At 32.7% G+C, this 14,644-nt stretch overlaps 1 protein-coding gene across 1 annotated transcript; it reads right to left on the bottom strand.

The window, feature by feature from the left end:
* Positions 1 to 9,955: 9,955 nt before the first annotated feature.
* LOC107648497 (uncharacterized) lies at positions 9,956 to 11,028 on the bottom strand. The gene has a single exon (XM_016352339.3). It carries the CDS (start codon positions 10,920 to 10,922, stop codon positions 10,194 to 10,196), a length of 729 nt encoding a protein of 242 aa, XP_016207825.1. The 5' UTR covers positions 10,923 to 11,028; the 3' UTR covers positions 9,956 to 10,193.
* Between the last annotated feature and the right edge of the window lie 3,616 nt (positions 11,029 to 14,644).

Here is a 14,644-nt window from a genome sequence, read left to right on the forward strand (position 1 = left end):
AGAGCTGGAGGTACAAGATGGAGTTCTCACTTTCATTTTGTTTGTAGCTTGATAAGAATGTTTGCAGCTACTCATACCGTTCTCAATAATATTATTGATGATGATACAACTTCTGCTCAAAGAGGTGAGGTTTATGGTGTCAACAAAGTGCTATCCTCATTTGAATTTGTTTTTCATTACATTTGATGAAGAAAATTATGGGATTACTAATATTTTGTGCCAAGCATTACAACAAAAATCTCATAATATTTTGAATGCAATGCATGTTATTTCCACATCAAAACTATTTCTTCAAAAATTGAGAGATAATGGTTGATGCAATTTACTTGAGATTGTTAAGAAGTTTTGTGAGAAACATAAAATTGACATCCCTGATATGAGTACACAATACACGGTTGGAAGAGGTCGATCTCGTCAACCAAAGATAACAATCAAGCATCATTATCGAGTAGATGTGTTTTTGGCAGTAATTGACTCTCAAATTCAAGAGTTAAATAGTAGATTCAATGAGAAAACCATGGAGCTTTTGACTTTAAGTACTGCTTTTGACCCTAAAGACAATTTTAAGTTATTTAATATTCAGAATATATGCAAGTTAGCTAAAAAGTTTTATCCTTCAGATTTTTCTGATCGTGAAAGGATTCTTTTGAATGCTCAATTGTAACATTATGCATTTGATATACCGAATCATCTAAAAGATGTTGGGACACTTTCTGAGTTATGTCAAAGATTGAAAGAAATAGGAAAATCAAGAACTTATCATTTGGTTGATAGACTGATTCGCAATGTCTTGACTCTTCCAGTATCTACAGCAATAATAGAAAGAGCTTTTTCGATAATAAAAATTGTTAAAACAAGATTTCGAGTAAAATGGAAGATGAATTTCTTACAGATAATTTAGTCATTTACATTGAGAAAGAAATTGAAGCTACTTTCAATACAGATTCAATAATAGATGACTCTGAATCAAGGAAAAAACGTCAAGCTCAATTGTCTATATAAGTTGTAAATTTTAATTTATTTCAGCTATAATAATATTGTTACTAATTTTTTTATTGCATAAGTTATGGTTGTGATTTAAATTATTTACATGAAGGTTGAAGCATAATACATTTTTTTTAAATAATTTTGCAGGAAACGTCTAAAAAGGAATAGAATAGTATTTAAAGATTCTAAAAACAAGTATGTAACAATTTATATTTACAATATTTGAAATTAGTTTTGAGATATTTGTGTTTAATTATTTTAATATACAATATGTTCAGTTATCTTATAAAAAGTAAATTTTAAGTTTTAGTTATTATTTTTAATTAAAATTATATATAGAGTTATTTTTAACTTTTTTTGTTAAAATAAAAAACTAAAAAAAATATTGGCCCCTTGGTAAATATTGTCTAGCTTCGCCCCTGGCCTCAAGTTCTCTACTCAATTAGATTTTGATTTGATCTAATTTCATAATTTTTTTATGCTAATAGTCAATTAAGACTTTTATGTGTGTGTTGTAGTATCATTTAACGTGCCACATTAACAAATTTTGGCACTATCAACAAAGAAAATGATAGAAGGACTAATGTGATTAATTTAAAATCTTTGAAGAACGAATTTGATTAAAAAAATCTTTTAAAGACTAATTTAGCAAGCGAGTGCTTTTTTCAGGGACGAATTTGATCATTTACCCTTCAAAATATATACAATTTTAGTTCTCACTAATTAGATTAAATTTTAATTTGGTCTTTAATATTTTAAATATTTTATTTTATTTCAAAAAAATTTAAACTGATTCAATATTATCTTAATGTTAAATTTGACATAAATAATTAACTGAACGAATAACATAAACGTCAACAATATTATTATTAAATTATATCTTCCTTCTTATGTTAGAAAAATATAACCAAAACTTTATTATAATATTTTTTTTATCTCCTTTTGATAAAAAAAATTCTAAAATTCCATGTATCAATCATCAACGATTCAAAATAAATAAAAAAAAACTTTTAAGTTGGTAATTATTGATGGATCGATTTTACTTACATACTAAAATTAAATATTAACTCTTCTATATGTTAATTGTTCGTATTAAATTTATCGATGGAATAATATTGAATCTGTTTAAAACTTTCTTGGACTGAAATAAGTATTTGAACTTTTTTGAAACTAAAACAGAATATTTAAAATATTAAAATTCAAATGAAGAAGTTAGATACTAAAATAATATTTTATTCTAATAAAACAAATATATTATTTACAAAAGAATAATTATACAAATAAGTACATGAAGTATTTAAAATTAAAAATTTTAGTCTTTAAATTTTAAGATACACAAAACAAATTTCAATCTTATTCTACATTAGATAATACAACTTTGACCAATTTTTTGTATTAGTAACTAACGTTAATTGCTAAAAAATGACACATGACTATTAAGTATCTATATATGCGAGTTAGACAATGCAGTCTTTAAAGTGAAGTTATAATTATTATCCAAGTCAGTTCTCACAGAATTTTTAAAAAGACAATATAGTTCCAAAGTGTCTATTTTAACTGTGTTTGGAAGAGAGTCTAAGAGTAAGAGACAAAGGCTATTTTTTTTTGTGTTTAGTCTCTAGTATAAAATGTACAGGATTGAGTTATGTCTCAGTATCCTAGTTTGGTTAAGATAAATATACAAACTAAAATAAGTAAAATTACTTAAATACCTTTATTAAATTAAAAACTGAAAACAACATAAATCCTAATCCATTATCCTCATTTTTCTCGTCATCATCATCTAAATTAGCCTCGCCTGGCCTTCTTAAAGCTCAACGAGAAAATTGTCGTTAGTCAAGAGGATAGACGTTGCTGAGGAGGCAAGGAAGAATGCTGCCGCTGCCGAACCGTCAGCCAAGACCGATAAAGTGTGAGAGGGAGAGACGCGAAGCAGAGACAAGAAAGAGAAGAAAGGGGTGAGCTCACCGGAGAAAGATGGAAGAGGAGAGAAGGAAGAAGATGACAGCGCCAGTGAAACAAGGGGAAGCGGTCACTGCCGACGAGTTAGAAAGAGAAGGAGAGAGAAAACTAGTAGAGGGATTTCGAAGAGAGAGATTGAGCTCATGTATAGGGGTGACAGACTCGAGGAGGAAGAGGGATGCTTGTTGGGAATAAGGAGTATGATCACAATCCAATCAATCATGTGTCAAATAATTTGTTATTGTTATTATATTAAAATGTTAATATAATAAGGTCCTTGATTAAATTTAAAGATTTATCATTGTGATAGTGATCATAATATTGAGAGATAAATTTTTTATAATTTAATCTAAATTGTTCTTGGTCATAGGATTATTAAAAAGGACATTAATAATCTGAAAATATCAACATATATATAATGGTCTTTATTGGATGAAGATTAATAGATCTCATTTATTAAATTATATATACAGATGGTGCATATAGAGATATGACCATTGAACTGACTCACTTTGAGAATTCCTAATGGTTATAATTACCGTATATTTGTCAATAGGATATTCTCAAGATGAACATAGTAATAGAGTTTCCTTTGACCTGCGACTGTCATAGTAATTAACAATGTATTTATTATACTTTGATTCCAGACACATAATACCCTAGGGTGCTAGTTGAATGGATATTGGGTATGATTTAAATACTTGTAGAATTAATGATTAGTCAATAAGGAATCCGTCAACTCTCGGTAAAGAGTTTGAGCTCTATGATTATAATGACTGAGATGAATAAAACCTTGGCCAAGGGGATTGAATGAATGAAGAAATGAGTTTCTTATGTCATTCACAATTCATTATAATAATGGTAACAAGTTACAGTTTGACAATTAAACCATACTCTAAGGGTTAACCAAGAGCTAGAAAGATGGAAGGAATTATACTTTGTTCTTCTAAGGTTCTTAGTAAAAATATATTATTTCATACTATCGGATCGTTGAGGAGTGTTGCTAGATGCCAACCTTGATTAGTAAATTTAGTATGACTAATTTACTACCCGCTTAGTATTGAACCTATGGGGTCACACACTAACGAGTGTTCTAATCTTTGCAATAGAATTATTTAATTATTATTTTGATTTGATCAAATAAATAATTATATTAATTCAAATGGAATGTTATTATATTCTTTGCTAGCACCAAGAATATAATAATAGTATGATAATTGAGAATATTTGATGAGATTTGAGAATAATTAGTTATTCTATTTCTAAATTTGGATGAGATCCTAATTGATTCTATTTCAAAATAAGTTATGATATGGTTCATAAATTTGAAAGATTCAAGTTTAAAATAACAAGATATGATTTAATTCAAATTTAAAATCAGTAACAAATCTCATACTATATATATGTATGCCAAGAGTAGAGAAATCACAGATGAGAATAAAAATACGAGTTTTATTCCTTTACCTCTACACACATAAACATATGTGAGTCTAATTCTTGGAGAAGAATTTTATGGCGTGCAAAGAGTTGCGAGAGATTTCTCAATTTGGATCAGATATCCATTGGTTAAAGAGTTGAAAGCAAAGGTTGGTCTCGGTGTGGATACGTATAGCTCCTTCGTACCATCGAAGGAGAAAAAGATTTTTACTAGCGTACTCAGATATTTAGATCTGACCTACTATATATTTATTATTGGAATAAAGTTTAAGCACAAAATAGATCTTTAAGATTACTTTCTTTTCTTCCGCTGCGTGTTATGAACACATGGTAATCCTTCAATGCTTCTGTGCCACCATACCCGTGCTCGCTGGAAAACATCACCGTTGTCACCGGAGAACGCTGTTACAACAACCAACTCCATCATTTCACCCCGGTTCTGTTCCAGATTTTGTTTTGTTTTTTGTCATTCCTGCCTTTGTGTTGCCGTTCACATACTCTTCGAAATTGCTGCTGTTGAAGCCTGCGCAAGAGAAGGGCAGTGCTAGGCCACCAACATTACATGAAAAACGCTAAGTACCGTCGGATTTACAATCAGAAAAATGAATAAAATTCAACGGTATAAACGTTGCAGATTTTTTTTGTCGGAAGTTACGACGAATCATCGGCTCGAAAAACCAATTGGTTACTAGCGGATTCTTTCGACGGTATTGTTGGTGTCCAAAAATGTTGTTTCGCGTATTATTACCGTCGAATTATTCTAATGGTAATCTCAATTTTTTATTTTTTTTATAATTTGAAATACATGGTTAATTTTAATTTTAAAATTAAATTTTTTTCCACATAATTAGTAGTCCATTTATAAATAATGAAAAACTGTTATTTAATTAAAATGAATAATACACTGTTCAAATATATTAAAAGTCAACTACATCAAATATGTACGATAAAACAATAAAACAAAAAACAAATCATTACAGATCTAGGTAGTCGTCATCGTCATCGGTCCCGTGGCCCTGAGTCGGCGAGGCAGAAGGCAGTCATGTCCGTATGCCATCAGTATGACCGCCGCCACCAGCAGTTGTGCTGCCACCAGCAAGGTCGATGCGGCCCGCATCTGGGCCTGGTACACCTCCAGCTGAGCCTCCATACGCTGCATCCGCTCCACTGACTCTCGGAACTCCATCCTGAGCTCATCAGTAGACGTTACGCGGGTGAGGATCTCCTGATACATCTCTCGATAATCGTTAAGCTCCTAGGCCTGCTGCTGAAGGCTGCGTTGGAGCTCCTGCACCTACAGCTTTAAATCTATGCCTTCCTCGGGTTTGATGGCTCGACTGGTGGCAGAGCTTGACGACGGCTTCAATGTGGATTTGCAGAGGCTGCTGGCGAATAACGACCTGATCTTCTATACGTAGTTCCTATATGGTACTGAGGCGGTCTCGCGCCAAACCGCATCAGGATCGACGAATACAGTTGTAGATCCATCGGCGGCCTCCTCCCCACCTTGCTGAGACTGTTGACTCGCGGCCTCTACTCTCTATGTGTATGACTCCTATGTAATTAACACAAGTTATTGTGATTAGTACGTCGACAGATATATAGTTAATCTCTAATCATTTTATAGCAGATGATAATTAGATCTATGTTTACTCACATAATGATCTTGAGACTGCTTTAGCAAATGTCTCTTTGTTCTCCTTTAGCGTGTGGGTGTACTTGAACGTCTCTACTAACGTCGCCTCGTGATTCAATGACTTTGACTGCACATGTTGCATTGAAACAATATGATTAGGATTTCTAGTATTGATATGCAGAAGAATATAGCTAAGTTGTTAACAAAACTAAAGTCACTTTACATACCAGCCTTGCCTTCGTCTTCATGAAGGTCGCTGAGCCGCCAGTATACTTGGACGACCTGGCCGAGACCCTGTTAGGTCTATTGGTAAGACGCCGATGCCGGAACCCCTCATTGGTCTCCCAATGAACAAACTGAGCCTACTTTATGTCCGGTCGAAGCCATTGCGTCCGATGGTCCTGCCCCTGACGAACATCATCCAGCATCTGCTAGAGCCGCCAACCCATTCTATGGTCGAATATCTTCCTGATGGTTAGATCGTGCTCAGGGTCCCATATAAAGTGCAACTACAATAACCAAATCTAATCATCGAAACTTAAAACAATAACCAAATCAACCTAAATCCACTACACAGAAATCATAATCATTGAAACTTAAAATAATAACCAAATCGACCTAAATTCACTCAACAGAAATCATAATCATTAAAACAACCAAATCACCCTAAATCCACTAAATAGGAATCATAATCATTGAAACTTAAAACAATAACCAAATCAATCTAAGTCCACTAAATAGGAATCATGATCATTGAAACTTAAAACAATAACCAGGCAACCATAAATAGAAAATATATGAGACTGAATGTGATACTTATCTCGTGCCACCATCAAGCCAAATAGTCAACTGCACAATGGGAGGTGGTGGAGAGGCATCAGTTGCTGGTCACTTCTGTGGCTGGATGCCGGAGTTACGACATCCGTCGCTGGAGGTAGCATCGCCGTGGATGAGGGTTGCTGACCGATAGGAGGCGACGTTGTCGTCGTGGACGGAGGCACGTAGTTCGAGTTAGGGACCATGATGAACGGCTGGTCTGCTAAACCCGCAACTTGTGGCTTCATCGGCATGGTTGGAGTAATCCAAAAGCCATGGGAGTACCAGAAAAAATCCTCCCTCTACCCCGACCACAGCTACGACCACGACTAGCAGCTTGATCCGCAGCACCTCTGCCTATCGACATGTCTGCAAATTTTAAATTATCAAACAATCAACAGTGTTTTTCTCAACAAAATAGTCATCTATGTAGCAATTAACACAATTAGACAATTTCAAGCACTTCAACGATTCGAAACCTAATGTATTAAATCTAACCTAACTTAATCAACCTAAATTCACTAATTTTAAAAAACTAAACTAAACTAACTTCGAAACAGATTGAAAATTAAAATGAAATTTTAATCAAACCTAAACTAAAACTAAAATTAAACAAACTAAATTCCATAGGGTAAAGTGTATCAAACTTGCAATATTAGGTAAGAAATATCAAACATTCAATATTCAAAAATGTCGTTCAATGAAAAAAAAAATCAAATTTCATCAATGCAAATAGTCAAAATAAGAGAAGAACAAACAATGATTTCAAAGAATTGACAAAAATTTTCAATAAAAAATTTTTTGAGGCATATTTACAAACATTTGGCATCCAAAGTCATAAACAACATAACTTAGCATTAACAAGTAATATGTGCAACACCAATTCACAAAATTCAACATCAATGACACAAAACAAAAAAATAGCAAGTCAGCAGCGCTGATCATAAATTCATCAGATAGCAATCTAATTAATTCAAAGTAGCAAAACAACAAAACAACAATTAACACAATGAATGAGCACGATCAAACAATTAACCAAATAAAATCAACAACAATTTCTCCATTAATTCAATCAGCAAATTTAGAATAGTTCCAGACACTTTCAATAACGATTCGGAACTTATAAATCTAATCTAAACTATCCTAACCAACTAAATTCACTAATAACAGAAAATTAAACTAACTCAACTAATTAAACCAATCTAACGAACTAAAACTAACTAGCAGGATTTGAAAGAAAAAAGTTCAAAAAAAAAAACCTTGAAAGCAACGAAGGAGGAAGGAGGAAGGCGATGGCACCGGATTGTTGCCGGCATTAGAGATGGCGGTCGTGAGCCGCCAAAGTAGGGAGCTAGAGAGTATGGGCTAAGAAGGGCGAAAGGAGAATGAGGAAAGGACCGCGGCAGCGTTGAGAGGGAGGAGAAGAAGGAGAAGGAGGAGGCGTCGACGGTGGGGGTTGACGGCAACGGAGAGAGTGTGGCCATGGCGATGGTCTCAGCGGCAGGCGGCTAGTACGCGAGAGAGAGAGGAATGGTGGTTATGGTGGTGAGGGTTCGAATGAGGGGAAGGGATTCGTGATTTGAATTTACGGCACCTTTACTGTCTAAAAATTTCGATAGTACACCATTGCGGGTCATCAAAATACATCGTTTCATTAAATTAAGTTACCGTCGAATTAATCTGACGATAAACTCGATGGTAAAGGACGCGCCAATTTAATTAATTTTTCCTCCAAAAATTACTAGCGGATTTACCGTCGAAAAATAGAATTCACCCAATAATTAAAAATCTTACGAATTCAATGTGGTTATTGCCGGTAAATCTAAAGATAAATCTGCCGATACTCAGCGACACTAAATCTGATGGTACTCAACGTTTTTGTAGTTCCTCCATAGCCATGTCTTTCTTCTCTCTGATTGTTGAAAATTACTACATTGGATAGGTGAAGATGGTGGAAGGGGTAGAATGAGAAGTTGAATGAGGATATTTTTGGAAAGAAATATTTTTTAATTTTCATTTATAAAAATTTCAATCTTTCTGTATTTTTAAAAATTTCAATGGATGACAGGTGGAAGACGGCAGTTGCTGGACGACGACAACAAAGAAGAATAGAGGACTGTGAGTTTGTGATTGAGACTAAAAGATAGGAGTAGAGACTGCCCTGAGTGAGTGAGATGTGTGTGTGTGAGTGAGAGAGGAGTATGTGGCGCTTCTTTAGAGTGAGTAAGTGAGTGCGAGTGTATTACGATTTTAGGTAGGTCAAGTAAAAATATTTTTGTAAAATTAATTTAAGTGTAATTAAATTTATCAGTTCGATTTGGTTTAAATTTTTTTATATCAAAATAAAAAATCAAACCGAATTGAATAAAAAACTGGATTTTTTTTATTTTTTCAATTTATTCGACTATTGATTTTTTTTAATTTCGATTAATCGGTTTTATTCATATTGGACATGTTATCTCTTGGGCACTTTTTTTTTTTGGATATAGAAGTAAAAATAGTGATATATTCTAATATTTTAATTTTTGGTGTTTTTTAAAATTATAAAAGAAACACAAATCAAAAGGTTTAATTTTTGTACCTCAATTTTTTAAATATTTTTAACACAAATCAAACGATCTAATTTTTGTACCTACAAATCAAATTATACTTCTAATAAATCAGATAGTCTCATTTTTATTTTTTAAATTAAATAATTCTACATTTAAAAATAATCCTCGAATCGTATACATTTTAAAAATATATTATTGTCACTCTAATATAAAAAACAAAAGGTGGCTATCTCGCACGATGGGAGAAGCCAAAATCCATGATTCCGATTTCAATTGCAAGTCTCATTTTGGGTCACTACACCAAAAATATTTCATATATAAATCTTTGACCCGTACAAGTTTTCAACTTTTCAATTTTTGGATATAAATTTTATTGCTTACTCTTTGACTTTTTTTGCTGTTTTCTTGAAATGAAAACCAAATTTAGTTGATTCAGTTTTAGATTTTCTTTTTTCTTTTTTTTTCAGTGTTTACTTTTTTGCTTGACTAAGATGCATTTTAAACACCCGAATTTTAATGTACAATGATGATGATGATTGATTACTAAATTCACAAAGAAGACAAATGACATCAAATTAATATTCATTTCACAGGCATGGTAAAAGAAACAAAATTAACTGTTTTTAATTTTTTATAGTAAAAATAAGAAAAAATAAAGTTGAAAATTAAGGAAAAATTAAAAGAATCACACTACAGATGGTCTAACTTGAATCAAATAATTTGAAGCTATTGTATCCTAATTAGGTGTATTGAACCGATCCACTGAAGTGAGACCCATTTCCGAAAGTCAAAGAAATGAAGAATCATCGACCAACACGAAATTGGACGGAAGGGAGGAACGCCTTCCCCAAGCGGCTTGTACGGATGGCAATCAACTCTTCCTTATACGGCAAATACGACCTTCTCTTATCCAATCTTTTCATGTACAAATCCTCCTGCGCCGCCACGGTCGCCTTATCCTTCTTCGCCGGCGCAGCCAGGAACACCAAAGGCTCCTTTCCATCGCTTTTGCTACGCCGGAGAAAATTCAGAAGCTTCCACCGCTTCGAAGACGGCGATGATCCTGTTGAATTGCTCTTCTTGCACCTGCTCGGGGAAGCTTGCGGCGAATTCGGAGTCCAAACACAGTACGTCCCCGGCGGAATTCCCTCCAAATCATCATCCGATGATGACGACGATGAATATTCTGACGATAGCGACGGCGGTTGGTGGCTCTCACTCCGGAGACCCTCGCCAGCGGCAATCAATATCCTCCTTATCGGTAACCGAAGCTCCGCCTCGGTACTCCGGTGCTCCTTTAAAACGTCGCGGTTGAAAAGCGGAAAAACGGTGTCGTTGAAAGAAAAGTCATGGTCGTTATTGTGGTCAGCTTTTCGAAACGCGGCGAACTCGAAATCGGAGTCATCGTTTTGAGTAAGGTAGTGGACTCGTCCAACTTTTTCAGCGATACTTGCGAGTTGATCGGTGGAGTAGCTGCTGAAGCTTGGAGACACAAACGAGTCCGAGTGTTGTTCTTCCTTCTGCTTCTGCATTTTACCGTTTTATTTTTCCTTCAATTTCACAGTTGCTTCGTGAAGTAGTACTGTAGTAATTGTATTTTTGCTTCTTTGGTGGGTTTGGGAATGATAAGCGCCAAGAATGTGTGTGGACTACTGGACTTCTGCGTATTTATAGGAAGGAGCTAGAGGAATGATAAATTGAGAACGGAATAACGCACGCTGTACGTCTAAAGTTTGTTCGTAACGCATTACTTACACTTCCACTCTCTTTCCTGCATTATGAATTTACAAAAATGATATTTTGTGGAAAAAAAAATTTAAACAGTTTTGACAATTATTTTAAAAAATAATGAGTTCTTAATAAAAAAATATTTTTGTTCTTTGATTTTTATTTTTGTAAAATTGTTTATTTTTTTGTTAATATTTTTTTTATATTAATTATTAACAGAATACCTTTACATACCATATTAAGCGTGGATTTATTTATTAAGAATTAATTAAAATTGATAAAAAAAATTTTACTGAAAGTTTTATTATTTTTTAAGAGTAATTATTGATTTTTTTTATTTTTTATTATCTTTTTAAATAGATAAACTAAATTTATTATGTAAAATTAGAAAATATTAATAATTTTTAAATTATTTTTACTTAAAATTAAATAAAAAATATATTAATAATTAACTACGCAATAAATTTTCATCTTATTTTGTGATTTGTTTATCTTTCATTTTTTTTCTTCTTTCCCACGTTTGGCACTTCTTCTTGCTTACGTATGTAGCTACGTAGTGGCCTTTTTTTCCCCTTTATATGATGTTTGTGATTAGTTCTGTTATTTAAAATATTGTATTTTAATATTGGACTAAGAGGAGTGTTATCCTATAAATAGTCTATTATGTGTGTTGTATTTAGGGATGTCAATGGCGCAGGGCAAGGGCGGAGGATGCCTCCCTGCTCCTTATTTTCGCTCTTAGATTTGCTCTGCATTCCCGTCTTATTCCATGTCGTGGGAGAATATTACTCCCCATCCCCATTTTTCACGGGGTCCCATTTTTTGCAGGGATCCCATTCTCCATGTACATAATAGTTCTAACTAATTATTAATTTCCATATGAATAGAGCTGCAAGTATCTATCTTATATGCCAATGAGTTATAACTCAAATGGCATAGTCTCCCCATACTCAATTAAGAGGTTGCGGGTTCGAGTCTCCTATCTTTGGTAAAAAAAAAAAGTATCTATCTTATACAAAAACTGCAAGATTTTATACAAAAAGTCTAAATGACACGATGGTGACTTCTTTCGAAATAACGCAATGGAGATGCAACGACGAGCCAAAGGACAAAGTAGTAGACGAGGTGGGAGACGCGACAACAGAGAGGAGAATGGACACGACGGTAGAGTTACAAAAAGGAAACGCCGCAAAAAGAAATTACGACGCGGTAAGGGTGATGACACAGTGAGGTGTGACAATGTGGTGAAAAGGGTGACGAGGGGGTGGCTGCAGAGAGGTTGGATGAAGTATGGACTGCTTTAGAAATCTCTGAATTGAAGAAGGGTTATGCAAATAAAGATTAGGAGTTTTTGGTTTCTATATATATGTGTGTGTGAGAAATATCTAAAAAACATATATGAGAAATAAACTATTAAGGATAATTCAAAGAATTCATAAATTTCGGGGAATAGCGGGGACAGGGCGGGGATCCCCACTCGGGTCCCCGCACCTGCTTCGGGGGAATTTTGTCCTCCATTCCCATCCCCACAGAAAAAATTCCCACAGTTGAATCCTCATTCGGGGCAGTCTCCACAGGAATCCCCGCATTTCGAAAAATTTTGTCATCCTTAGTTGTACCAAGTTGTGTTGGCGAGCAACTTTGATTTTCTAAATTCATTAGAATAACTATATTTTTATAATTTTTAAAAAATAAAAAGAAAAACTGCAACGTTATTTTTTACTTTTAATAATTTAAAAAAAATAAAAAATAAAATGACAATGCCGTTTAGCATTGTCAAAATTAAAAAAAAAATATTTTTTAATGAAAAGAACAATGATTTTCCTTTTTAAATTAATTAAAAAAATAGATAAAATATTAGTACCGTTTTGTGTATTTTAAAAATTAAATTTTTTTATAGTAGAATAAAATTTACATGAAATTAAATAATCTAGTGTAATATACATTTTTGACCGATATTAAAAAAAAATTAGCCTTGTTTTTAACCAAATTATTGGATTATTGAATCGCCATTTTAAACAATAAGTCATTCATTGAATAGTTAGTTTAATTTTTAGTTAAATATATAAGTATATAATATCTAAGAAGGATAAATTGATTACAAGTAGGGGGTGACAACGGAGCGGATAGAAGCGGGTTTTTCCTCTACCTGATCCCGTTCTGTCGTACAACAATTCGCATAGAATCTATTCCGTTTTTACCTGCGGGTAGTAAAACGTTGAACTCTAACCCGCTCCTGTGGATACCTGTCCCGTCCTTATAATTATTAAAATTCAATAAATAAAATTAAATTTTAAAATTTATATAACCATCATCACATACATAACATAAATTAAAGTAAAAATTTAAATATGATACAATATTATTAATCATTTACTAATTATTTTACATATATTATACATAATATATATTAAAATTATATATATTATATATATAGTGGGGTGGGTAGGGGCGGGTATTACCTAAACCGATCCCGCTCCACCCCTCCCAAGAGTATGCCCCACTAAAAACTCGCCCGATGCAGAGCGGATAATTTACCCGCCCCGAACGGGTAGGAACGGGGTGGATACTTGCGGATTCGAGTGGTATTGCCATCCCTAATTACAAGAACACCTAAAACGTATTTTTGAGTTATTATCCCATTTCAAAAGATGCAAAATTTTGGTTTAAATATAGTATACATAAGTGATAAGTGATATATCATTAAAAGATTAAATATTTTTTTATTTCTCATGATATCTCATAATTCGATAAGTCAAGAATTAATTTGTCGTAAATTTAGTCTTTATTTAAGGGTTTGTTGATCAATAAATTATTGTATGCATAAAGCGAAATTTAAACTCTCAGTACTTACTTAAATAAATTAACAAACTAACTACTAGATAAATTCAATTTGATTAAAGATCTTAGAAATATAATATTCAAATCAATAGATATTTTTTTTTGTCTCAAAAAGTGAGTATGTTAATCAAGTTTGAAAAATGTATTTTTTTTCTCTCTCCTCCATCGTAAATACACAAGTTACCAAATTTGTATAAAACATTGTACCAAATTTGTATAAAACAAACACCCCCATGATACAAACAACACGACCATGGGTGTGCCAAGGGTGACTCATTGCATTTGGGGACTCGGCAACTATTGTGCCCATCAAAATTTGGTCGGTATAATATTCTCTTAGTTAAAATAACTATTAAAATCGTTTTTAATTTTTGAATATACCAACAAAAATATCTTTTATTTTTAATGTATTAAATATATATTTTTAAAAATTAAATTTTGATATGATTTTTTTTATAAATATGATTAAAAAATAAAATATTTTTATTTTTAAAAATTTCATAATTTTATATCAAGTGAATTTTTTTATCAATGGACAAAAACACTTTTAATAAAATAAAAACAAATTAGGAATCGAATTTTAGTCCAATTTTTTTTATATACTTTATAAATAATTATCTAAATATTCATACACAATTTTAGATCATATGCATAAATAATTTGTTAAATACAAAATTTAAAATTA

The sequence above is a fragment of the Arachis ipaensis genome, chromosome B6, assembly GCF_059453495.1.
Source record: "Arachis ipaensis isolate K30076 ecotype BB chromosome B6, ASM5945349v1, whole genome shotgun sequence".
Lineage (NCBI taxonomy): Eukaryota > Viridiplantae > Streptophyta > Magnoliopsida > Fabales > Fabaceae > Arachis > Arachis ipaensis.

Bases quoted from the DNA above. Each gene is read 5' to 3' on its own strand.
- LOC107648497 (XM_016352339.3), bottom strand. From the start codon at position 10,922: ATGCAGAAGCAGAAGGAAGAACAACACTCGGACTCGTTTGTGTCTCCA.